At 36.3% G+C, this 27,541-nt stretch overlaps 2 protein-coding genes across 3 annotated transcripts in view; both read left to right on the forward strand.

Annotated features, from left to right (window-relative positions):
• Positions 1–11,035: 11,035 nt before the first annotated feature.
• tnfrsf18 (tumor necrosis factor receptor superfamily, member 18) overlaps positions 11,036–27,541 on the forward strand; it is a 343,660-nt gene continuing 327,154 nt past the window's right edge. Inside the window, exons 1-6 of one of the 2 annotated variants that reach the window (XM_056253735.1) lie at positions 11,036–11,255; positions 11,581–11,760; positions 11,976–12,066; positions 12,157–12,215; positions 13,894–14,022; positions 14,499–14,668. In XM_056253735.1, coding sequence (XP_056109710.1) covers positions 11,120–11,255; positions 11,581–11,760; positions 11,976–12,066; positions 12,157–12,215; positions 13,894–14,022; positions 14,499–14,629 — 726 coding nt within the window. In that variant the 5' untranslated portion in view covers positions 11,036–11,119 and the 3' untranslated portion in view covers positions 14,630–14,668. Of the gene's footprint in view, positions 11,256–11,580; positions 11,761–11,975; positions 12,067–12,156; positions 12,216–13,893; positions 14,023–14,498; positions 14,850–27,541 lie in introns of those variants that run through there. The other variant, XM_056253734.1, reaches the window with a different exon arrangement.
• Positions 16,058–26,862, forward strand: arl8ba (ADP-ribosylation factor-like 8Ba). Its single transcript, XM_056253736.1, has 7 exons — positions 16,058–16,291; positions 23,204–23,284; positions 23,402–23,475; positions 23,572–23,665; positions 23,757–23,824; positions 25,703–25,773; positions 25,870–26,862. Exons 1-7 carry the CDS (start codon positions 16,169–16,171, stop codon positions 25,917–25,919), a joined length of 561 nt encoding a protein of 186 aa, XP_056109711.1. The 5' UTR covers positions 16,058–16,168; the 3' UTR covers positions 25,920–26,862.

Here is a 27,541-nt window from a genome sequence, read left to right on the forward strand (position 1 = left end):
GTATTTTATTTAGTTTTTCTCTATTTCTTGTTGTTGTCATTAAGTGCAATGTGTCTGCAATTTTAAATAAAGGACTAAATCTAAAAGATTGTTTATATTCTTCGGTATAAATATCAGAAAAACCATTGCTATTGTTCCTGTTGTTCACATGTAAAAATAATAATAAGAAGAATAAAATATTCCTTTGGTCTCAAACCTCTCCACAGAGTTAATATTTGATTGATTTCATAAAAACTAGGACTAACATTTAGAATAGAAAATGCATTTTCATCATATGGATTTTGTATTTCAACAAGTGCACTTAGCAACGTCAGAGATGGTATTGTCCCCTCCTACATGTATGTTTTTTTCCGATAGTCGACAATGTTCCCTTCCCTGTGTCTATAGAAACGCATAACACTCTGAGGTTTTGGGGAGGCGACAGCTTTCGGTTGAAAATTTCCATCCACGCACAAGCACTCACGTTCCTGCCCTTAAAGCTAAATGGCGCCCTGCAACTTCCACTTATGAAACCACAAGCAGGTGCTTTACACTGAAGGCTGTGAACAGTTTAATTCTTAACCTTGCATCTGCTTATTTGGTTTTGAGTTAAAGGAAAAGCAAAGCAGAGTTTGACTGCTTTGAAAAGAGTCTTTACCAATTTCTACAGTAATTATTGATTGTACAAATACAGTTAGTACAACCCCCCCCCCCCCCCCCCCCCCCCACAGTTTATCAATAATGTTACATTATGATTAGAATCAAAATGGAACAAGATGTTACAAAGAGAAAAGTTGAAGTCTTTTGAGTTTATCATTTATTTCAAACATGTTTTTCATAATTCTTCAAATTTAAAGGGATACTCCACTTTTTTTGGAAATAGGCTCATTTTACAACTCCCCCAGAGTTAAACTGTTGAGTTTTACCGTTTTTGAATCCATTCAGCCGATCTCCGGTTCTGGCGGTACCACTTTTAGCATAGCTTAGCATACATCATTGAAGTGGACAAGACCATTAGCATTTCTAAAAAAACAAAAAAAAATGACCAAAGAGTTTCGATATTTTTCCTATTTAAAACTTGACTCTTCTAGTTACATCGTGCACTAAGACCGACGGAAAATGTAAAGTTGCGATTTTCTAGGCTGATATGGCTAGGAACTATACTCTCATTCCTGCGTAATAATCAAGAAACTTTACTGCCGTACCATGAGAGCAGCAGGCGTAATGATATGACGCAGCGCCTGAAAATAGTTCCGTTGTGTTGACGGAAGGTAGCCTGCTATTTTCAGGCGCTGCGTCATATCATTACGCCTGCTGCACTCATGGTACGGCAGTAAAGTTTCTTGATTATTACGCAGGAATGAGAGAATGAGAGAACGAAACTCTTTGGTCATTTTTTTTTTTATAGAAATGCTAATGGTCTTGTCCACTTCAATGATTTCCAAAAAAAGTGGAGTATCCCTTTAAAGTGTGTCACTTCATTTCTGTCTATGTGTGTTCTGCGTTGTTTCTGATTTTAAGGATGAATTTTGTCCATTTTCTAAGCGGGTTCTGACAAAAATGGACAACATTAATTTGATTCTAATCATAATGTAACATTATTGAAAAACTGATTGTTTTAAATACAAAAAATGCTATTGTTAGAATTGTGATTTCGGTAACACTTTACAATAAGGTTCTTTAGTTAACATTAGTTAACTACACTAGTTAGCATGAATGAACAAATAATGAACTGCACTTATACAGCATTTATTAATATTTGTTAACGTTAATTTCAACATTTACTAATACTTTATCAAAATCTTGTTAACATTAGTTAATGCACTGTGAACGAATATGAGCAAACAATGAATAGCTTTATTTTTATTAACTAATGTTAACAAAGATTAATAAATACTGTCAAATGTATTGCTCATGGATAGTTCATGTTAGTTAATACATTAACTAATGTTAACTAATGAACCTTATTGTAAAGTGTTACCGTGATTTCATTAGATATAAATCCAAATAGAAAAACTTGTGTAAAGATGTCTCTCAGTTAGTCAATTAGCAAATAGTGGAGCTCTGCAGCCATCTGTGGGTTAAAGTGACATTGTTTTACTTTAAAAACTGCATTTTCCAAAAGATGGGCAAAAATCTTACACCAAAACATGTCAAATTATCCATGTTATCCCCATGAAAGGGGCAAATGTGGGTCCTTTATACAGTTAATTTTACATAAAAGGCTGTTTTTGTATTTAAAAAAAAAAACTAAAATTACTTCTTTTTTTTTTTTACTTTCAATTTGTTACAAAAATAAATTTTGTTGACCCCAAACAGCAGAAGTGTGACTTTTTTCCACACTAACATGAAAAACAAATATCATTCCAATTATTATTATTATATATATATATTTTTTTTTTGTAGATCTAGAAAGTGTTGACAACTTTACAAATTCTCATGCCATTTTGACAGAGAAATTTTTTTTTTCCAGCAAACATCATTTGGGGTCAAAAAGACCCCGGACAGCACACAGGGGGTTAAAAAAAACGTGCAGGTTTACAGTGCATTTTTTTCTTCTTCGTTTTTTCGTATTACTCATAGCATCTCATTTTACATCAGAGTGTGACCACCTCTGCACAGAAACGTTTTGTAAAAGGATCTGAAACGAGAAGTCCGGTTTTTTTACCAACCATAAAAGTCCCAGACAGGCCATGCAGCTCAATCCAAGATGAATCTCAGAAAGAATGGAGCCCTTTTGTGAGAAGAGAAAGCATGTGAATGCTTGAAAATATGTTTTCTTATGTTGTTCATAGAAGAATGTTCATATAAAATAGTCTGATATTAATTTCCTCTCTGTTTGAAGTAGCAGCCCCATCTGCGGGTTGCAGATGTCAAGAAAAAGCTGAGCAGAGCAAAGTCGCACTACTTCCTGATCTATACGCATGAGCTGTTTGTTTTATTTGTATTTGATCTAATCTGCCCTATGTGCCCAGATAACTGCTCTGCCATGCTTTCGTGAAGAACAGCACATTTTTGATGCAATCTTGTAGCATAGTGGTCTGAGAGCTAGGTAATCTTGGAACTTGTTCATTTCCTTACTTCATCTGTTGTTCAAGAGAATGAACCACATCCCTTGCCTTCTTGTCAAAGAGCGTTGTCAATGTCATGAGATCAGCATTTCCCTCACATTCTTCAGTTGAATTCTTGTAACAGAGAGTAGCTATAGGCCGTTGCAAACTAATGACAAAATTAGCTGAAATGATGCGTTTAGAGAGTCATTTTGAATTTGCACGCTCCCTCTAAATCTAAACCTTAAAGTTGCAAACAAGAACTTACACTCATTCTATAAAATGGCCTTTGTCATTTTGGAAAATCAGATTTTTAAAGGACACTTTTGCATAATTTTAAACTTTTTATCAAAATGCTTTTAAATGTTGACGTGGAAGGAACATTTAAAACACAATACAGCATTCAGTAGGCTAATATGACCATATTGCAAACATTTAAACAATATTTTTTTGGTCTACTTCACAAGATGTGATGTAAATTTTAATTAAATTTTTTATTGTCTTGAGCATTGATTGTCCTAGTGGAAAAAACCCAAAACTTTGTTTTAATAATATTTTAAATAAACTTTAAGACTGGCTATACGTTACGGTGGCCCAGTGGCCTGGTGCACAACACAACGAAATTTAAAAAGCAAACATAAGTTCACAACACAACGGAAAATGTAAAACACAACGCAAATAAGCCACAACACAACGGAATAAAGCCGCAATCATAGACAGTAAAAGGCCTCTATGAAAAGGTCGCAACCATAGACTGTAAAAAAAGAACAACACAACGAAAAAAAGCCGCAACGCAACGGAAATGCTCCCGACCACTAGAGGGCTCTCGGAGCGCGGTAAAGTTAGTTTTCCTTGCCATTGTTCTATTGAGTCAGCAGCTCTTATACTGTCTATGCTCTTATACTGTCAATGGTCAGCAGTCTAAAAAATATATCAACACAACGATTAGTTTTAACAGTATGTAGCTAACCATTGCAATCTACATTTATTAATTCAAAATCACCTACGTGCATTATAGCTGCAGATTTATACTCTAGAATGCTTTGACGCGCTACCAGTCTGCCAATTCCACAATATGCCAAGTTGTTATAATTTGTATTAATTAAAATTACTTTTAACATTCAAAAACAGCCATGTTTGTTAAAGTGTGGTTTTCCATATAAAACACGAGTCCGTATTCTTTGAACTAGCCCAACGGGGTCTCTATTTATTTGTACTGAGGTCCGCAAACACTGGGTGCTTCTCAATTCTTATTTGTGCATCCTCGTTTCCTTTCCTCGCTTCCTTTCCTTGCGTCTCAGCTCCACCCCCTGTAGGACACGAGGGAAGGCTGCAAGGGAAAAAAATGAGGACGGAGGAATTGAATGAAAGCTTTTTTTATACATTGGAATACTTGATCACTCGAGCGTCACTTCACTGCGTCATCAGCAGTGCTCAAAGGATCTGCCCTTATTTTGTTAAAGTTTGTTTATTTAAGAAATTCATAATAAATAATAATAAAGCAAGATACCTTGTTGAAATATGTGAGTTGTGTGGTTTATGTAAACTACAAAAGTAAAGTATAAATTCAAATGTTTGTGACAGATGTGAAGGGGGAGGAGAATTGATACGTGCGTCATGTTTAGTCGATAAAACTCTTCCGCAAAGGGTACACCTGTGTATCCTCCTCGCTCATAGCTCCTCTGGAAGCCTCCTCACTCCTCGATCCTTGCCTCCTCGCGGTGCAATTAGAGAATTGAGATGTCCTTCAAGATGGCTGAGCTCGATTGGTTTCCGGGTCATAGGATGGAGGACGGAGGAGCGAGGAGACGAGGAGGGATATTGAGAAGCACCCATTCTACACTCATTCCACTCTTACTCCCCGGCTCTTTCTCCAGTAGCCGCCTTGTTCGCCCCCTAGCGGCTGGTATAGTGTGAACAAACATTATAACAATTAGATATTGTTACAATGTTCAAAATCCAAAGCTTGATTGTATTTGGTAGTACACTGACTTAGGGCTTACGTACAGGTGACTTTTTTCCAATACCTCCCTTCATGTATTTACAGTAAACAATTCTTTTTTTAGGAAATTTCTGTAAAAGTTGTTTTTTCTTTTATCATGTTTCAAAGGTTGTATAGTTCCTTTTAACCAGACTGACTTACAACAGGTGAAATTGTGCCAATAGCTCCCTGTATGCAGTAAACAATGTGATTTTTTATAAAAACATTAGCCCTACTTTAAACCCCCATAGGTTTTTGTTTTTTTCATGTCACAAAGCTTGTGGTAGTAGTGACCAGATTGACTTATTACAGGTGAAATTCTCTAATTCACCAAGTGGTTTTTATTTATTTATCAAATTATATTATAATAAATTAAACCACTTGGTGGAATTGCCGGACGTTACGGGATGCGCTGTCACTGTGGTAGCGCGTCCAAGCATTCTCGAGTATAAATACGCAGCTATATCTTGTAGGTGATTTTGAAGTAATATTTTATGTCGATATACATGGTTGCACTGTTAAAACTAATCGTGGTATTGACATATTTTTTAGACTCCCGACTGTAGAACAATGGCAAGGAAAACTAACTTTACAGCGCTCCGAGGGCCCTCTAGTGGTCGGGAGCATTTCCGTTGTGTTGCGGCTTTATTTCGTTGTGTTGTACATTTTCCGTTTTGTTGTGGATTCATTTCGTTGTGTTGTTGTGGATTCATTTCGTTGTGTTGTGAACTTATGATTGCTTTTTAAATTTCGTTGTGTTGTGCACTACTGGGCTGAGCCACCGTAATACGTCCCTGTAAAATGGATATACTTCTAAAAAATGTATTAATTTTTATAAATAATAATTTTAGTATAATCATTTTGAGTCTGTATATTAAAGCTTGAAGATTTTTGTATATTTTATTAACATATATTCAGTATATGTTTTTCATGCTTTAATGAACTGCTTGCATGATTTTTTTTGTGTGTTGAGCAGCTTGTATAATTCATAAGTATTGCAATATATGGTAACAGGAACTCTGTGATGTGCAGTGTGATCACAATTATTGTGACGTACATGTGCTCATCAATTTTAATAGCATAGGCTACTCTAAACCGAAAGAAAAAATGAAAAAGCACAGTGTTAATGTGTCATTGCTAGATGTATGCTTTCGTAACATTAACCTCATGCACATGACATTTCACTTAGACCACTACAGTCAGCTGCACTGAAACGGCTGCTTTGCCTGGGGTGCACAAGAGAGAAGGGGAAACTCTAAATGAAACCACATGACGTGAAAATGACACTGCAAGACGTACACGCAGCAGACCACCTCTTCTTTATGACATCATCATCTGTTTTTTTTCTTCAATAACTTTTATGATAATTGACGTTCAATACAGAAAAAAATATCACTTAAATATCAGTTTGACAATTTCATTTCAACCCTCAGCCTCATTTGCTATCAGCTAGTAAATGCATGGGGAACACTTTATTTTGATGGTCCCCTTTATACATCCTGTTGATTAAATTAAAAAAACTTACTGCATAAAACAAGTGTCATTATTTTACATCCCTTGATACACAACAGTGCACAATTCCCTTTGTCGCTCCCTTCTCTCTACTTGAAGGTCTTGAAATCTCAGGCTTTTCCTCTTGAAATCTTATTCAAACAATTACAATCACATAAGCTCAGATGCAGATGCAAACAAAGTTCATTTAGCGCTGTCAGTATAGGGGTGTGAGGTGTGAATAGTTGATGTTTGTGCGGGTTCTTGCGTCTTTTAGTAAAGGACATAGCTGACATGCAAACCTGCACGATTCATCCTAATCTCTCTCATACACACATATAGATATTTAAGCATCCATTAGCTTACCGTGAGCAAAGATGTTTGTTCCAATAGTCTTTGTTAAAAATAAATGTACAATTTACTTTTAATTACAGGTCAAGCAAAGAATATAAAAGTAAAGAATATAATATCATTCCACTGACATAACAAAGAAAATGACAATGGAAGAACAGTGGAAAAGGGAAGTTATTTCAGAGGAAACACACGTCATTTTGATTGCGAAAGATAAACAATGTCCAACACAAATGTCAAAACAATGTTTGCTTTGGAATAAAATGCATCAGTGTCATAATAATACTATACATGCAAGTAAATAGGACCGATTCCAATTTCATGTTTTTGAATTTTGGTTTCATAAAAATAAATGATGTAATATGATTGTCCGTATAGGTCAATTGTAGTGTGTAAAGGATCTACTTGGACCTGTAAAAAGAAAGGAACAGAGTTAAAGTGACAAACCCACCAGGTAAAAAAGTAAATTTGATTGGCAGCTGGACAGATTGTCAGATATGAAATCAAACCATGTCTTATGTGCAATTCATTCCAAATTTTTTATTTATTTTTTTGCATTTGAGTAAATGTAACTTCGGTCTGGTCATTCTGTTATACAAATCATCTTTGGGTTACGTATCTGTTACCTCAGTTCCCTGAGAAGGGAACAAGATGCTGCATCAGTTGCTGCCATATGGGGACACACCTTAGTGGAGCCCGGTGTCTGAGGCACGTGCACAAACACTCCATTCAAGGGACGACACTGTGCGATGACGTTGCAAGGTGCGTCCCAGCATATAAGAAGGCCATCTGAGAACACATCCTCAGATTTGTATTGTCTGAAGGAAAATGCGCAGGCATTCCCGAAACATGGCAGCGTGACGCTTCTGGGAACCGAGAATACATATGTAACCCCAAGACATTCCCATTCGAAGAAACCTCTACGCTGCGTCAGCTGATAACGCTCTGGGGACGCCATACCAACTACGCCATGCTGACCAATACCTTGCTGACCAATACCCTGCATGCTGACCAATGCCTCAAACTAACAACCTAAGCACCATGCTCGGAGTGCTCAGCCGCGAGCCATTAAAGTGTCAACATGGCGAGCGGTGGGTATCAGGGCTTCTCGGGCTGTAGTAAAGCAAGCTCACCTTTCTTTTTTTTTAGGGTAAGGAGTGGGCCCAACCTCAGTTTAGATCGCCCCATTCCTAAAAAATAGTCACAAGTGCCAGTCTCTACCTGATGCCAGTCATCTCCTACATTTATTCCCATCTAAAAACAACACCCAACACCCTCCTCAGAGGGGGTGGGATGGAGGGGGAGACTGGAAGAAAGGAAGAAGAAGAAAAAGAAGAGAAAGGGGGCGAAGGCTCAGCACATGCCTTTTTTTAAGCAACCAGATCTGTGTGTGGCTTCTGTATTACGGTTAACTCCCAGAAAGGGAACAGACGATTTAGGAGGAGCTAAAAGGAATGAAAAAAGGGGGTGACAGTTTGGGCCGCAGCCTTGCGCAATCAATTTCCTCTTTCTTCGTTGCATCCACAGCTTCCCAATCTGTGTGCGGCTTTCTCCTATTACGACATCTTTGTCCCCCATTCCTCGAAGGGGGAACTCAAGTAGCCACACTCGCCTTCTGCTTTTCTCTCCAGGAACTCGTTCCTGGAAAGGGCATAGACGATTTAGGAGGGGCCTGAACCCTCCAAGGGATATACTTCCCAAAGGCACCCGACTGCATTCTTGCCTATCTAAACCTGTTCACCACCATCTCTATAGCAGTGCCAAACAGTCCAGAGGGCAAGACATGGGCGTCAGGGAGTTGATCCCTGACAAATTAAGCCACAAATACTTCTCTGTTGCTACCATAGCGGTCATGGACCGGCCCTATAGAGCTGGCTGCCTGCTTTGTGGCACGGAGAGCTAGATCTGTGGCTATACGCAGTTCAGAGACCGCCTCAGGGGATACGCCCTCCCCTTGATCCAGGTCTTTGAGCAGATCTGCCTGGTAAACCTGCAGAACTGTCATAGTGTGCAAAGCTCCACCAGTCTTCCCATCCGCCGCATAAACTCTGCCCACCAACCTCATTGTGCATCTGACATGATTTAGACTTAGAGGGTAAAATAGGAGCCTTCAGCAATAAGGATGTCCCGAAGGAAAGGTAATTCGCTAAATTCCTTTCCACCTGAGGCATCCACCCATAACCCTGCTCGACCAGCCTCAACAAATGCAAGGCTAAAGCTGCGGGGCTCAGCGGCCGGGAGCAGAATTTCCTCAATGGGAAATCATGGAGGAACACAGTGTTTGAATTGTCTGCTTGCCATATTCTGCTTACCTTCATATTCTTCACACAGCACACAAATAAGCAGCTTCCTGAAGACAAAAAAGTTCATGACGTGTTCTTAGGCACCCTTCTTATACGCTGTGATGCACCTTGCGGCATCATTGCACTGCGTCAGCCGTTGAATGGCTTTTTTTTTGTACACGTGCCTCAGACATCGGGTTCTTCAAGGGCGTGTCCCCATAGCATCAGCAGCTAACGCAATGTGGTAGTTCGGGAACCCATTTTTCATGATCACATTGAATCCATGCGTTCTTATTAATATATATATATTTTTTTTTTACATGGAAATACATCACTTTACCGTATTAAAATGGGATGTGAATGGTATTTCACATTCACATCAAATAATCTTACAAATGACACTAAAATAACTGTTTACGACTCTCAGGCTGGTACGGCGGTTGTCATATCAACGAAAGGTTAAGAGATCCTTTCTAAAGAAGTGGTCCTTCCTGTTTCTCTAGGCAGTCTAGATTACCTCGATAACACTGGTGACAGTGATGTTTTTATTACCCATAGCAGAGCATTTCTGTAGGTGGTGGAGAAGTGTATATCAGACAGTGATTAATTAGTTTCTGTGTCATCCCTATCAAAACTGGTGATAGTGGTTTGCTTAGGTTTCCTAGATTCTTTGAAATATACACCAACCAATGGAGAACATAACCACAAGGCCACTGCTTCAACAGCAATAAGGACGTGATGCTCAGTGTCGATACCACTCTTCTTCTCTTTCTCCATCACTTATTATCATCTCTGTCGAGGTCTCTGAATTAAAAAGTGCCAAAAGTCCTCAATTTTTTTTTATTTCTTTGTATACTTATGAATTTTTGGTGGGGCCCAATTAATATTTTGCCAAACCCATCACAGAGGCACACAAATGTCTTTATCATGACATTCTCCACTTGCTGTACAGTGCATTTTGCACAACAGAACCATCTGGTGGGTCCTGACCCAACTGAACCTTAATCTAGAGACGGCAGTGTCACTTCATCAGCCACTTACTGCTATACTGTAGTGTGTACTTGTGACTTTTGCTGACATTTAAAGAGAAGTTGAACGATAGGTTCACCAGAACGATAGGTAGCTCTTCCCTATTGACTGCCTTGTGATAAAACCCGCATGATTTCATTTTTTTAAAGAACACAAGAGAAGATATTCTGAATTTACTTTTATATATTTTAGTTTTTTGCATAGAATAACCATTTCAGTGAACATATCTTCAAAGAAATTTTTTTCCAGTACGAAGAACATTAATATTAACGATCTAACAAACCTTTTTCATTATAAAGAACCTTTTGTCCAATGGAAAGGTTTCATGGATGTTAAAGGTTCTTCATGGATCCACAGATGCAAATAAATAACCTTTATGTGTAAGTGTGTAATGAAAGTTGAATAAAAATAAGTTACTTTAACATACATTATTCTATTGTATTCATCAGAAGAAAGAAAACTCCAAAGTTTGGAAACAATATGAGGATGAGTAAATGTTGACAGAATTTTCATTTTTGGATGGACTATGATGACCCACAACCTCATGCTCTGAAACTGTGAATTATAGTAAATATGTATTTGATATCCACATCCAGCCATATTTTCCATGTCAACCAACAGCATCAAATACATTGTCCTTAAAAGGAAAGTATGAAAGAATTTCAGGGGCATTTATTTCTTCCACCCCATAAAGTGAATCTTTCCCAAAAAAGTACACAGATCTCATGCTTTCCAAAGAAATTCTTTGGAAAGATTTCCAGTGAGTTGATTACAAGAATTGAAATTCACATCTTGTTGCATGTCTTTGCATGTTCTCACTCTCAGTTCTGGGCTCTTTGGTTTTGACCTCGCTCTTCCTCGTCATGCTCACGCCTCTGCTTTGTGGGTGTAACGTCAGACTATAAAATGTGAGAAATGAAAATAGAGAGCAATCCTCAATCTACCGCTGTGATACAATGGACATTGCTAAGCTCTGGTTTTGGTTTACACTGCTCTGTGTTTGTGGCAGCTGGATTTCGAGTCTGGCTATAAACTGTGACTGGACCACCGAGTATGAACTTGGAAAGAAATGTTTTAAAGCCTGCCCTTCGGGTAAGTACCATGATATTCTCAAGACTATAAACGTTGTAATTTATTCTTTGTTCATGATTATTGCATTTAGAGTGTTCAAGTTGGTGATGTTTTGAGCTGAACTTCTATATCTATAATTTGAGTTACAGCTTTATTAGCATTATATTTAATAGCATTATTATTCAATTAATAATAATAATAATACATTGTAATTGGTGGTGGTTGAGGAGATCCCCCCTTCTATGTAAAGCACTTTGAGTGCCAAAAAAAGCGCTATATAAATGTAATGAATTATTATTATTATTATTATTAAATGCTCAAACTTACTTTAAACTTGTTTTGACAGGTGAGTATCCCAAAGAATCATGGCAAGAGAACAGTGGCATAGTGTGTGAGAAATGTCCACCAAACCCTGCTTTGGGTAAGGTCAAATGTTTCTGTAATAATGATTTATGCTTAAATGAAGACTGCAGCAGTTGTGAGAAAAGAATAAGCTGTGAACCTGGACATAAAATGAGGAGAAGAGGTAAGGCATTTTTAATTTATTTAATCAAACAAAAATGACACGTCTCCTCTCCACAATGATTAATATTTAGAGCTCATCCTCTCTATGTGTCTTTCCTGGGGGCTTTTCTAATGGTCATAGTGTGTAGAGGGCTTGAGGACAGAGAGACATTAAAGTGATTCAATCATGATACTATTTTAAATCCTTCAATTGCCTTTTTTCTGGTGTTTTGACAGGTGACTTTGATTACAATTACATTTGTGAGCCAGCATGTCCAAAAAACACTTACTATGATGCTGAGGGCAGCACGTGTAAATCCATTATACAGTAAAACTTTGTATTTGCTACATTTCATTGGAGCTTAAATTAATAGTCTTGAGATTGTTTATCAGGTGTTAACTTGAGTTTCACAATCAGGTGTGTTGGTGATGTGATCCCTGGAAACAAGACCCACAATGCAAGATGTGTATCTTCTGGTTTGTACATTTTACTACTGAAACACATACTGTCATTATGGGGTTCCATTTCCATTCATATTACATATTTGTAATTAAAAATGTATGATACACTACTGTTTAAAAGTTTGGGGTCAGCAGGATTTGTAATGTTTTTTGAAAGAAATCTCTTATCCTCATCAAAGCTGCATTTATTTAATCAAAAATACAGTAAAGACAGGGATATTGGGAAATTTTACTATAAAATTTTCAAATAACTGTTTTCTATTTTAATATAGTTTAAAATGTAATTTATTAATGTGATGGCAAAGTTCATTTTCAGCATCATCATTACTCCAGTCTTCAGTGTCACATGATCCTTCTGAAATCATTCTAAAATGCTGATCTAATGTGCTCAATGTATTCTTTATTATCAATGTTGAAAACAGTTGTGTTGACATATCAGGATCCTTTGATGAAAGTTAAATAACCTTATTTGAAATTCAAATCTTTTAACAGTACTGTCACTTTTAAACAATTTGACGCATTCTTGCCAAATAAAAGTGTTAAAAAGCTTTTTAACCCAAACTTTTGAAATGTAGTGTGTAGGGGTGTAACCATACACAAAACTGACGGTTCAATTTTCCCACGGTTTTGACGTCTCGGTTCGGTTTAGAAAGCTAAAATAGCTTTTTTGGGGTTTTTTTTTAAACAGTGGTTTAATGAAAAAAATGTGTCTTTGTCTTTAAATTAATTAAATTACAATTAAACGTTTTGCAAGGATTCAAAAAAAAATCTGCTAATGCTGTAAACTAGATAGGGAGCCGTACTGTAACATTAAAGGTTAACAACAGAGCCTAGACTTTTAGCCTAAATTCAGATGCTATTTATTTTTTAGATATAATAATCAACACCCAACACATTGTATGAAAACATGTAAACTGAACGTAAGGCAGTTTTTGCATTAACTTATGTTTCTACTCTAATTTGTTATTGAAATATAATAATTGACACAGTTGCTGTCATTTTCATGAAAGATATTTTAAACATACATTAAATAACAAAGATTAACAGGTTAAGTAAAATATAATATATAGGCTAATATAGTGCATTTATTTAGTGAAAGAGTTAGCGAACCAACAAGCTGTGGACACTGAATGACTTCTGCTAAGGTAAATATAATGCTAGTGACAAGCTATGCTGTTTTATTGACGTCTTTCCGCTGCTGAAACATGATTGAGCGATTACACGAGTTATGATGCCTTTCAGTAAGTTTACTGTATCTTTCAACATACCTTTATTCATAACTGAATTCGTTGTGTAGCTACACAATAAGACATGAGGACATGAGACATTGGACATGAGGTCCAATGAGCCGGGCTGGGCGGGGCCGGGATAGCAGGGGGCTTGTTCAGTACGCCACGAGAGTATCGGGATTCGAATCATGGGTTCTGTATCGCGGTTTTTCGGTTCGGTTCGAATATCGTTACACCCCTAGCTGAAAGTTTATATTTATATGATATAAATATATACTATATATTTAAATATATTACTATTGCATTTATTGACGAATCGATGATTTTGAGGAGGAATCTTAAATTACTATATTCATGCTCTATGCGAAATAGTTATCTTACAAGGTATTTCTCACACAACCCTGGTACTTCTTCTAAATGTCCCATAGGTGTAAGAAATGGTAAAGAGACAGACCACCCAACAGACAAACAAGAAAACGGGATCCTGTCTCATCCGTTCATGGTGGCCTGTTTAATAGTCACCGTGTTGACTTGCTTCGTTTTTATCATGTACATTGCTTTCCAAATTTTCAAATACAAGATGCTCATAAAATGTAAGTAACAATTTCATGTTTGTCAAATTTCTAGTTGTCTATATATGTATTAAGTTTCTACTGCTACTAGCCTGACCCTTTAGAAAAATTTATAAAAATATTCTACAAAAGCTACATTCAGTTGCCTTAGGATCCAATTCTCACTATTTACTATTAACTATAACTTTTACATCAATGAACTCCTATTACCGCTTATTAATAATTAGTAAAATAGTTGTTAAGTTTCGGTATTGGGTAGGAATTGGGTACTAATGGATGTAAAAATATGGTCATGCAGAATAAGCCATTCATATTTACTCTATAGTATTAATAAACAGCCAATATCCTATAGTAATATGCATGTTAATAAGCAACTAATGAGAATTAGACCCTATAAGCTAAGTGTTACCATATCCAAAATGCGTTGTTGTATGTAATATGAAATTATTTTTTGTAAATGAAATTCCTATGTCTGATATAATCCCATCTTTCCACAGTAAGAAAACCGTGCACACATGTATTGCCCTCAGATACATGCAGTTGCAAACTTTCCAAGGAGGAAATGGGTGATGGATCTGACTCGGTATCAGAAGAATATAGCAAGTGTGATGTCAACAGCTTTCCTTGAAAGTTCTCTGTGATCTGAAGAACACCCAATGAACAGACTCTCTACAACAGACTGGATTGGATTTGCAGTATAACATCTAACTATAGTTTGTTACTCTGAATGGATCCGCACAAAGGTCTTATCACTTCAGTTTCAAAACAGATTCACATGAGCTGAAGTTATAGGAAAAGACGACATGTTTGTTTTTGCCTTGATGGAACATTTGCTCTCTGAAGCTGAGTCAAGAGGATATACTGTATAGCTTGTCAGTGTTAAACCATTAAAGGACAGCCTTTCAGATTTTAGGAAAGAGCAGAGGACAGTTAGTGAATTATATATTTAAGCAAGTAATAATTAAACATTACAAATTTAATTTTTTAACAGGTAAAACCTTTGGGATGTGGTAATGAACAGAGAAATATGTCTTAGTTGCACCAAAGATTAAAAGGCACAACGACCAGCATCTAATGCTTCATGTTTGTCTTATTGTATTAATGTTCTTCTGATCACATGTGTGAATATGACATATAGTAGTTTGCTCTCTGTCTGCTTGCAGCTATTTCTGTTTTAAGGACAGTTGTTTCACTTTCACATCTGTTTGGATTTGACTGTCAAACACATCTATTATTCATTATATTTATTGTATCAATATGCACCATGTTCTACAGATATATATAAAATCCATCACTTGGATACTTTTGCTAAACAACACGTATAAGTCATCTTGTTGCAGTTTGTTTGTTTTATTTGCAGTTATTATATTTTATGGTCATAGAGTTACAATGTGCAAAGACTTTTTTTTTTAGAAAGGAAATGTAACTGTATTTTTTATTGTAAATTAAATGTTATGTTCTAAGTTTTATGAGTTGTATAATGGGAACAATACATTGAACTGACATGTGAAATTAAAATAAAGTGGTAACACTTTACAATAAGGTTCCATTTGCTAACATTATTTATATGTTAGTTAACATGAACTAACAATAAAAAATGCTTCTATTTAATTAATCTTAGTTAATGTTAAAAATAAATAGATTAAAAGTTAATATATTTAATGGACCTGTCCTGAACTAACAAGCATATGCCTAGTTGTTTTTTCACTAACGTTAACAAAGATTAATAACTATTGTAACAAATAGTACATTGATCATTCTTAGTTTCATGGGCAACTTATACTGTAAAGTGTTATCATAAAACTTAACAATAAAAACAAAACAATAAAAGACAAGTATGTGCCTAGTAGCCTACATATGGTTTTGTTTTAACGTGGTTGAGCTTGTAAAATGCCACACTGTGCTTTATGACACAAACGAATCACTGTTTTGGCTCGTGTGTAATGAACTTTTCGAAGGAACCGATTCGCTGAAATGAGTCGGACTGCAGGCCTGCGCATAAGTGGCGCAGCTTCAACGCGTATGAACACACATTCAGTTCGCAAACGTTTCACAGTCAGTCATATGACAGCGGTCAGTTCCTCCCAAACACTACATTACGTTTCTAGTGGTGAAAAACATTGCAAACTGCCCAAACCAACACAGACCCGAAAAATCTTACATCAAAATGTTGGCACTCATTAACCGCCTCTTGGACTGGTTTAAGGCTCTCTTTTGGAAGGAAGAAATGGAATTAACCCTCGTCGGGCTGCAATATTCGGGCAAAACGACGTTTGTTAACGTAATCGCGGTGAGTATTTGCGGTTAGCATGAGCTAGTTTAACAAGTCTAAGAGACTGAATGTCAGTCTACTACACCAGACAATTAACATAATTGCTTTACTAACAGATAATGAAGCTAATTTTACTTAAATTCACAGTAGACGACTGGAAAAGACCAACTTGATTTGTAAATCAACGTTTTTGGGAAAGCTAACCGGCTAACGTTAGCTCCCAGATGATTGACCATCAATAATTTGATTGCGTAGGTAGGCGATGGTTTGTGTTGACAGCAGTTGACAGTTTACCGTATACATCCTGTGAAATGTGCTTCACGTACACATATTTTCGACCCTATAATCTTGTTATAATGCCAGCTCAGTTTAACCCTGGAACATTTTTGTTTTCTTGATCGGAGTTCTAGAAAGAAAACAAAATCCAACTATTGGTGACAGGCAGCTTTCTTTAAAACTAACTGGTTGTGTTACGTATTCCTATTCCAAGCATGGGAATGTACAACCCAATGTGTTATTCTCAGCTTTAAGGGTGCACTCAGTCGTTTTTATAGTAAAAATATGTTATACATAAAGAAATCAACAACTTTTAGAAATATGTTGACGTGAAGACTCTAGTCTAGATGTATCAGTCTTCTATATATTTTTTATTTTACATGGAGGGGCGCCGCCATGTTGACGTGAAATGATCATCCATGCAATTTACCCACTTGCTACTATTTATAATAACAATTAAATATAACACACTCATCATAAACACACCAAGTATACTGCCGACCTGCAAACAGCAAGTGACAGTACATGGTAGCACTCAGCTGTGTAATAGCACAATGTGAAAAAAATCTTTGAAATTGGGTCAAAGAATGTCTGTTATATGGAAGTGCCTCATATGAGACTTGATGCACAAAAAAATTGACAAATGTCAAGCAGTAGCCATAAGCAGTAAACAAACTTTATCCATCCACACGGAAAGGTGTCATTATAAAGTCTAAAACCACTGCAGGATTTCATCTTTGCACAATGCACATATACAGGAAAGGCAGTGTAACTTGATACTTGTAGTATTAAAAGGATAGTTCACCCAAAAATGAAAATTCTGTCATCATTTACTCACTCATGTAGTTCCAAACCTGTATGAGTTTCTTTCTTCTGTTGAACACAAAATAAGATATTTTGAAAAATGTTGGTAACCAGACAGTTGACAGTAGCCATTGACATCCCGTATTTTTTCTATGGAAGTCAATGGCTACTGTCAACTAGTTACCAACATTCTTCAAAATATCTTCTTTTGTGTTCAACAGAACAAAGAAACTCATACAGGTTTGGAACAATCTGGGGGTGATTAAATGATGACAACATTTTAATTTTTGGGTGAACTGTCTCTTTAATTGCATATGCCAATGTGACTAATAATTAATTCTTAATAATACTGTTTTATCTGCATTGCATTGTGTTATGTTGTTGATTAGACACATCCCCTGTGTCTAACTGGACCTCCTCTGTCTTGAGGCAAAAAAATAATATATAACCTCATACTCTGAATCAAGTATGTACTGTAGTACTTGTTCTGCAAGATCATTCCTAATCCTAATCTAACAAGTAGTTCCACTATCTGTTCTTGCAAGCACTGTACGTATGTTTACTTTCTGGCATTAGTCAGTCACAAGACTCACAAACATTTTAATGCGGTTCTTCCTAGTCAAGTGACGTCCTCCATCATGTGATTTGGTGCACGAGTAAGCTAAATGTGCTTGTCACAGTAGTTCATTGTTTTTTTTTATTTACCATGGTAGAATACTAGATACTGTAAGGTAAAATGTATGAATGTAATGTGGTATACCAACTTTCAAATGCTATTTGTGTTGCTCAAAATGCTTAGGGCGCATTAGTTGTTGGCTGAAGTGTTCAGTGTAAGCATTGGCCTCATGTGTTGCCTATATTTGCAGTTCTCTCTTTTCTAACCATCACTTCCCTCAAATTGTCAAATCGTGTGGATTTTTAAAAAATTGTTTTCAGAATGATCTTCTTTCGAAAAGGTCTAATTGACCTTTTGAGGGAGAGTTCTTATAAATCACAAGCATGCTAGGCATGCAGAAGATCTTGAGCTTCAGAGTATGCTGAAGGAAGGGAATTCGTAAAATGAGACTACATAAGTCAGATTCATCACCTTAACTTCACATGAATTGGTCACATTAGCCAATTTTTGTGTTTTGCATCATGTAATATGAATATTCATTGGTTGGAAATATTTCTGTTGTATATTTGTTTTCATTCATTTCAACTGAAGAGGACTTTGATATGTAGAGATAGATACCATTTATAGATTTGACATTAGGTGTGAGTTGGGTCAATGCAGCATAATAGAGTTCAAGGAGTTCCTTTCGGAATATAGGATGGAATAAAAACAAGCTGTGTTTTCTGAGAAGAACTGCTAGAAATGTTGTTACTATGGAAAAGCAGACATATAGGACTTTCCCTCATCAAGGCAGACCATCTTAAAGGGATAGTTCACTTTGAAATAAATTTTTGGTATGTTTTAGCTTACCTCAGGGGCATCCAAGATGTAGGTGTCTTTGTTTCCGCAGTAGTTTCAATTTTGATATTTTTAGGTCAAACCCTTCTTGTCTGTCAGTCATATAATGCAGGTCTATGGTCACCACCTCAAAGAGCATGCACAGAGCGAAGCGCCCGCGCCCTCAGATCACTTGGACGTGGCTGTGTTTACAAGAGGTAAAAACGATATAAATACTGTTCGTTTTCTCACACAAACCGCTCGTTTCGTGTCTTAGGCCATCAATGTGTACTTACATTTACGAGTCATTAAATCATGTTTAATTTGGACTTCTCTGTGCATGCTCTTTGAGGTGGTGACCATAGACCTGCATTATATGACTGACAGACAAGAACGGTTTGACCTAAAAATATCAAAATTGAAACTACTGCGGAAACAAAGACACCTACATCTTGGATGCCCTTGAGGTAAGCTAAAACATACCAAAAATTTATTTCAAAGTGAACTATCCCTTTAACTCTGAATCATGGCAGGAGTTGGTCATGTGGTTTAAACAAGCATCTTGCTCATGTTTAAAAAAATATATATATTTAATTGATAGTAGTAAATAGGAATTCTCAAGATAAAGAGACATAATGATCATCATGATGCTATTTATTAGTGTAATTAATTATATATTTAAACCAGTATGGTACACAAAACCTCTGTAGACTGCAGAAGACAAAGACTGCACACACATCGATTATTTATTTATTTATTTAGTGTTTTCTGAGGAGACATACTGCAGCTAAATTTGTATTATGCATCATTTAGTGAATTGCTGGCTCATAGCGTTCAGGAGAATAGTTTTTTCGGTCTTCACCCCATCGTCTCTATAAAAACTCTTGCTGTGTAATCATTTCAGCGCTTCAGGTGGGAATCACATCTCCTGAGGTGACCATGTGTGTATCTCATTAATTGTTTAAATGGAGTAACAAGTGCAATTAAGTTTTCATCAAGGCACAGAGATGTGAGAGATTGTGCACTCAATGTCCCATTTGCACCTGCCTGCTTGTTTCCAAACCACTGTGCCGCAGCACACAGTGTGACAGGTTGTCAGGTGCGCCGTGGAAAAGTATCAGATGCCAAATAAATAAATGCTACGATATAAGAAAATATCGTCGCTGTCACCTTGTATCTATATTTCATAATTTTTGTTTTATTTTATTTTAAAAAATCAATGCTATTGGTCAAATATGTTGGTTTTACAAATATTTAACCAATGAAAGTATTAAGAGCTTGTGACTAAACCTCGTAAGTAGGGCTACACAAGTAATCAATATGGCAAAGGCTGCGATTCCCCCCCCCCTCCAGTTCTTGAAGCCTTCTCGGATATTTTTATGATGATAAAGTATATTTATAATGCAGTGCTAATCGACATAGCCTTTATCACTGTATAGAATACTGTGAAATAATAAATTTTCTGCCTCATTCTAGCTCAGTTATTTCAAACACTCGATTGATGTTATGAAGTGAGTTTGGAGTAAAAACGTTATTAAATGTTCCCTTTTGTTAGACAACAGGTTTGTAAATGCTTCTCATTTTTGGAAAGATGTTTGACGCTTGTTACTTTTTCAAATGCAGGTTATAAGCCAGTCCCTCCAGGATTTCACGATTTTTTTAGGTGATTTTTGCGATCAAAATGACTGATTTTGTGGTGGTAATTTCCAGAAATTTGTGAAAACATTTATAATAGTAAAAAAAAACATAATAGTATTATGTCAGATGCACAATAGTCATACATGACACAAATCACAAACAAAATGCATAAAGCTTGTTTATTTGGTCTAATCAAATTCTTTTTTTTAATTGTGCTGTAGCGTATTGTTGTTGCTTGATTAACATTAACAACAGCAGGTAAATTAGGTTACTGTCACTTTAAGACCTACAACAGTAATGACAAACGTCCCAATCAGATATTACTGATTGTTTTACGTAAATACTTGCCAAGATGAATACTTTGAAGTAATTGTAGCTATGTGTATTTGTTCAAGCGCTATAAAGAGAATTCAATATTCTAACTAGGCCGACAGGCGGTGACACGCAGTCAGTCAGTCACACACACACTTGCAGTCAGAGACAGACTGTCCCTCGACTGGCTGAAATTATTTCTCTTTCACGGTATACTGCGCTTTTAATAATTCTTTTTAGTACCATCGAGCATATCATACTTTTTGTTATGTCATTCAATCATGTTAAACGCATTAATAAGTTTGCCGTACTGCCCAATGAAAACCTGGGCGCTGAGAGGGCAGGAGAGACGCTTTTTCTTTCGCCATGTTTGACAGACCGCTCATCACACGTGCGCAACATCTGTACCCACGTAAAAATGCATTGATACTTTAATTAACTAGAGATATTTCAATTGGGTGATTATAATTTAATGTTTTGTGCGGTCTTTTTTTTGAAGTTTTGTGATTATTTTGCGGTTAAATTAGGAATTATGCAGGATCGCAAATTTTTTTTCGAGATTTTGTTTATTTTGCGTTGTATTCAGCGATCGCAGAATCGCGAAAAACTGGAGGGACTGATAAGCGACTCAAACACGCAGTGCTTTTAGATGGAGCAGCATTTACTACTCATCACAGAGCTGTGCTTCACTGACAAGCTACGCGTAAAAAAATAATCGCACTAAGACTGATCGGTTTAAGCGCGATTTAGTGTTAATTCCAATTAATCGTGCAGCCCTACTCGTAACTCCATTGAATCCTCAAACTGGCGGTCAAACTTTATAACTCCACCCGCCTCTATTGTGAATGAATTGCCCCACACGGCTTGGAGAGTCTCTGCTTGTTTGCAGTGCAAGCGTAAATAAAGAACTGATGTTTGATTAAGTACAGCATTTTCTTTACTCAAGAAACACTGTCTATAAAGGCTATGTTTTATATATTCAAAGAGCAGAGAAGAGTCTTGTATTTGCCGACTAGTACTGTTTTAAATAGCCTTTGCATATGTAATGAACAACACGAAAAACTAAGTGCCCACTAGAGCTGCATGATTCTGGCTATTTTTGTTTTGTTTTACTTTTAAACAGAGATACTGCCTCAGACAAATCTCTGTCATTCGCTGGTTAAAAGCCTTGCAACTCCATCTGAGCTTGATTTTCATAAAATGTTCATTTTATAATGACTCGTGCACGTGTCGGACCATATATAAAGCCACAATACCAACTTTGATGATGCAGTATTTATTTATTTAAAAAATAATTAAACAGCGACGATATGTAAATTTGTTGTTTTATCGTCACAAACAGCATCATATAACTACTTGTATGACTGTATTATTGTGTTCTCCTACCTGACTTAAGTTTAACATTAAATGTGAGTGCTACTTTAAATACAATATCCAGATTAATATGCCATTTAAAGCAATGCATGTTTGTGCATTAGTGTGCCGTGGGATTTGTTTTTTACTTTCCAAAATCTGTCTGGATCTCTCTGAGTAATGATGGCTGATAGTGTGAAGGGGCTGGTTATCTTTCTCCCTGTTGCCAGACAGTCTTGAGATAGTGTGCTGACTCAGTAACCCTTTTGTTTACTATTAGCTGCAAGAGCCGAGCAGCCAGAGCTGTTGACAGCGTAATCTTGACCAGGACTACATGCATATTCTCAGTTATTATGCAGTCAAGAACTGAATGAGTGTGTTAGAATACTTTGTGGTGGTCCTAATGTTTAGAAAGAAAGTTTTACTGGCAACAGCGTGACTAATAAGGGAAAGTGTTTATAGGGAGGGAATTTTCCCTTATCAAGGCAGACCACATCAAAACTGAATCATAACTGGAGAGGTGGTCTTGTGGTTTAAACCTGCCTCATAAGTCAGGCAGGTCAAAACCAGGTCAGTAATATATACTAATAAGTGTTTATTAATGATGTGACTAAAATACTGTGATTGCTGACTACTAAAGATGAATTCCTAAATGGTTGGTCAAATTTCTTATTGAGATTGAGTGTATTGTTTGAATAAACATTAGGAGTGCAAGAAGTTTAATTAGAATCGCAAAATATTGTAATTGTATAATAATCACCATATTGGCACAGAACTTTCAGAGTTGACTGTGGCAATGGCCTGAATTTGAGAATCTCTGTAGATTAGTACAGTAGATGGCAATATACCATGGGAATTTCTCAGAGCGGTCTTGAGGTTTTTTTGTTTGTGAACTTTCATTATGAATCATAGATCAAATAAATGTTTCTGATGGGAAGCCCTTAACTACAGTGTCAATCACTGCAGGCCTACGCTTACAGCAATAGGAAAATAAACTGGGCGTCAAAAAACCCAAAAGAAAAGTAAAGTTATTTTAGGTAGAATAATGGAAACATTTCACCACAAACAAGTCTAAGTCCATGAGTTGTTAATATGTGCTATATTATCCCCCCCAGTCAGGCCAGTTCAGCGAAGACATGATTCCAACCGTTGGGTTCAACATGAGGAAGGTCACAAAAGGCAATGTCACCATCAAGGTTTGGTCCATTTTTAATTAAGAATCTTGGTTTCTTTGCATTCAGGAGAAAAATAAGGTGCAAGTTTAATTGTAAATAATAAACACTGAAACTAACGTGGGTCTGATTACTGTGCAGATCTGGGATATAGGAGGTCAGCCGAGGTTCAGAAGCATGTGGGAGCGATACTGTCGTGGGGTGAATGCAATAGTGTAAGTATCTCTACATCCATATTCTATAAGGGAAAGAGGAAAGTATTCATACCAAAATAATAAAAATGTGCATCCTTTCTCCATTTTCTTTTAAAGGTACATGGTGGATGCAGCGGACCGGGAGAAGGTTGAAGCTTCCAGAAATGAGCTGCACAATCTTTTAGACAAGCCACAGTTACAAGGAATCCCTGTAAGACATTTCCTTGTTTTTTCCCACATCATTGCCCAAACATATCTTCATCTTCACCGCATAAGTTCCTATGGATGTCTTTGTCTTTTAGGTGTTGGTGCTCGGCAATAAGAGAGATCTTCCCAATGCGCTGGATGAGAAACAGCTAATTGAAAAAATGTAAGGAGCTGTACACCACACATGCAGATGTTTCCCCGCTGATTTTTCAATTAAAGTCTACATGAAATCAAAATGGACAATACCTAAATTGATTTATCAGTGCAAATTATATTTAAAAAAATGTTTATTGAAAATGTACTTACTCCAGCTCAAATTTATTTTATTTTCGCCTGATGTCACCTTGGTCAGATTGGTGGGGAGAAATTTAATTATTTAACCAGTATAGCTTTTTATATTACTTTTTCTCTAGGCCAGTAGTTCACAACTGGTTTGGTCATGGGTCCCACATTCTCCCATGCGACCTACATTTTTAGGAATTTCTTTGAACCAAGCAAATTTATTTCTCAGAAATGGTTGACACACACCGAAGTACCGTTCCATTTTACTTAGCATACACGTATATTGTTAGAATATCACTAACATTGATGAATAAACAAGGTAAGGCTGTTAAATAGAAGTCCTAGTTTTTCATAATACCCTAAAGTTATTAAATTGGTATGAGCCACCACAGTCATCAAAAATACAGAATATAATACAGAAAGAAAATTAAGTTGTATTTTAGGGTTCCGATAATAGTTGCCATTGTAAATACACAATGCTAATATGAACTGTTAAAATAACATAGACACTGATTCTGATGAATAGAATGAACATCATACCTTTGTGAAAATCCTTTTTAGCTAACACACAATTTATTGGTAGTTTTTAGTAATTTCATGACTTAATTGACAGCGTAAATACGACGTTGTATGCTCGTAATTTCATTATATATATAATGAAGTAATATACAGCATGCACCTCTGCATTTGCACTCGCACAGTGTGAGCACATGATACTGTCTGACAGGGCAGGAAAGTGTTTTTCTGAGGTGAGAGACTTTTTCATAACAATTTACTAAAATGTTAGAATAATCACACTGAGATATAGCCTGACAACATCTCATCTGACTGCAGATACTGAATCAGGACAATGCATTTTTCTTAGGCACGCTTTACTTAAACTGTGTCTGACAGAAGTGTCATCAGTATTAACACATGTCTTTCAAAATAAAAGTCTTGCATCAGAAAAACATTTACAATTATGTTGTTGTTGTTTCTTTGACCACACTCTCCGCAACCCACTAAAACAACCTACTTTTTCTTGTGTGACCCACTTTTGGGTTGTGACCCACCAGTTGAGAAATACTGATACATAAATGTTTGTGAAAATTGTTTCAATAACTGATCCAGCTAATTCGCATGGACATTCTTGGTGGGACACACATTCCTAAAGCTACCATATTGAACGTTATGATTTCTCCCATTCATGTACGAGTGGACTATCTCGGCCTCATATAGCCTCTGATTATATTCTGCCAAATCATATGATACTAATAAGATTGACTTACCATAATAGAAAACTTAATTTAATAATTAGGAAATTGCATTACTGGTTCTGCTCATCCCAGTTTTTTTTTTTTTTTTTTTAAATCTTCATTATAAAGCAATGCTCTATTTAAAAAACAACAACACACAATTTAAGTTCTATCTCTAAAAAATTATCTTATGCATTTTATTTTTTTAAAGAAAATAAAAACATTGGATCAGATTGCGAATTTTTGTGTTTTCTAAGAATTGGAGAATGAGATGAGTCACAATGTCTAGACCAGAGTTTAACCATCTGTCTGCATGAAATGGAAAGGTCATGTGGTTTGGGGGTCTCATGTTGTTGTAAGAATTACTGCCATCTATTGGCTAAGAGTTGTATCTGCTTCTATATTTTCCTGTTGCTGGACTACACTCTTTTTACAGCTATTCCTGAAATAACTAGAAGGCCTGAAATGAAATACCATACCATATAAATTGTTTATTGATCCTTTTTCATGTTCTATTTCTTTAGGAACTTGGCAGCTATTCAAGACCGGGAGATCTGCTGCTACTCGATTTCCTGCAAAGAGAAAGATAACATTGGTAGGTAACGTTCCATGAGGATGAGTTTAGATTGCTGTATGATGTTTCTAGGCTGCTATACTTACATGGCACTGTTATGTCCCCTGATTCTCTCAGACATTACGCTTCAATGGCTAATCCAGCACTCAAAGTCAAGAAGAAGCTGAAAGTGTCTTCTGAGGGCCCGCTGTATATCCGCTGCCATGTTCCCCTCACGCCACCTCACACCGCTCGCTTTGTGAAACTGTACAGTTCTCCGTACCGCTCCCCTTACACTACCCTGCTCGTCTGATCCCATAATTCTTCACCAGCTCCTCTTCCCAACTGGATCAGTCATGTCAATGATACATCAGTCGCTAAAAGACGCTAGCCTGCAGAATGAGTTCCTCCACCTTTTACAGCCTGCTGTCGGATGAACATTATGGATTCATGGTTTTGCAAATCCCCGCAGCTCCAGTGGTCTCCACTTGGGCTTTCCTGGACAAATCTATTGAAAAACTGAGAAGAATCTATACTTTAATATAGTGTTAAGCCTTTTGTTCTCTCCAGTCTGTCAGGTTATGCTAATAAGAGAGTATAATATAATTTGGACTGTTGCCTTTCTTTCTTTCCATCCCCCAACCCCATCGTCTCTGGCAAAATCTGTAAAATCTAAATGAGGAGCAATCTAGTAAATAAACAGCTCAGCAGAAATGTACAAATGATGATCAGAAATCAGAAAGATTTTTACAAAAGTGAGTGTACGTATATTAGAGAGGATGAATGTTTTGCTGGTAAAGGTTTTCATTTAGCTCAATGATGTCTTGAATCCTGTTCATGAGCTGAGAGAAAGAGTAGGTGAAGTTAAAGTGCCTTGTGCAGTGTCTCTGTCCCTCAAGCTAAACAGTACACCAGGTGTGCCTGCCTGGAACTAGATTGGATCAAGACCGCTTACTTTGAACTGCAAGAACCGAAGAAGGCATGCTTTTTAAGGTAGATTATTGTACTGTTGTCATTATCAACTAAATATTTGTGAAAAGAGGTAAATGTTGGAAACCCCACTATTATAAATGCACTTTTGTAAATACGATGAACCAATAAATAGATTGTCAACATGTAGGAGGAATCTTGCATTGTTGTGGTTGATTTCTTTTTCTTTTTTTAATGTTGTGGTCAGTCAAGTAGTCTTATCTAAAGTTAAGCATTAATGTTATAAATCCTAAATATGCAATCTCAAGTTTTCAAATGTCAAGTTATAAAGCTGCAGCAATTATAGCCTTGCTATTGCCATTTCCATATAAATCAACATTCAACCTGTTCTCAAGATTTTGATTTAAAATTTATTTCAGTTATAATTATATTCATAATATAAATTTGATTAGAATTATATTCATAATGATATTAACTAATATATTCATTATAATAATGAATTTTATTTGTTATAATTATATATCAATAATATGTAATAGTTATAATTATATTTGCGATGAACACTGCTAAAAGCCAAACCACTTTCATGGTGCCTAAAACCCAGGGTTGGCACAAACTAAACTGAAACATGTGGCTAGCCACCTAAACCAGCTTCATGGTATAGGCCCCTGATGTTAATGTTAACCAACGTTCTAAAACTGCTACTACTAATACAAATATTTATGTTTTTAACAGTTAAATTTAGAATCTTAAAAATCTTAAAATTTTCTTTTTTAAATCTGTAATGTATTTAGTATAAAGTATTTAACTGTTTATTGTAATATAAGTATAAAACTTTAATTTAATTAATAATATGTATTTTTTACTTGTAACATTTAGT

Source organism: Rhinichthys klamathensis, unplaced genomic scaffold, assembly GCF_029890125.1.
Source record: "Rhinichthys klamathensis goyatoka isolate OS25496 unplaced genomic scaffold, OSU_Roscu_1.1 h1tg000109l_1, whole genome shotgun sequence".
Lineage (NCBI taxonomy): Eukaryota > Metazoa > Chordata > Actinopteri > Cypriniformes > Leuciscidae > Rhinichthys > Rhinichthys klamathensis.

What these genes read in the sequence shown, in the direction of transcription:
- arl8ba (XM_056253736.1), top strand. Translation starts at nt 16,169, where the DNA reads ATGTTGGCACTCATTAACCGCCTCTTGGACTGGTTTAAGGCTCTCTTT. An exon ending in CGTGGGGTGAATGCAATAGT is followed by an intron (nt 23,476 to 23,571) that starts GTAAGTATCTCT and finishes TTTCTTTTAAAG; the next exon opens with GTACATGGTGGATGCAGCGG. An exon ending in CACAGTTACAAGGAATCCCT is followed by an intron (nt 23,666 to 23,756) that starts GTAAGACATTTC and finishes TTTGTCTTTTAG; the next exon opens with GTGTTGGTGCTCGGCAATAA.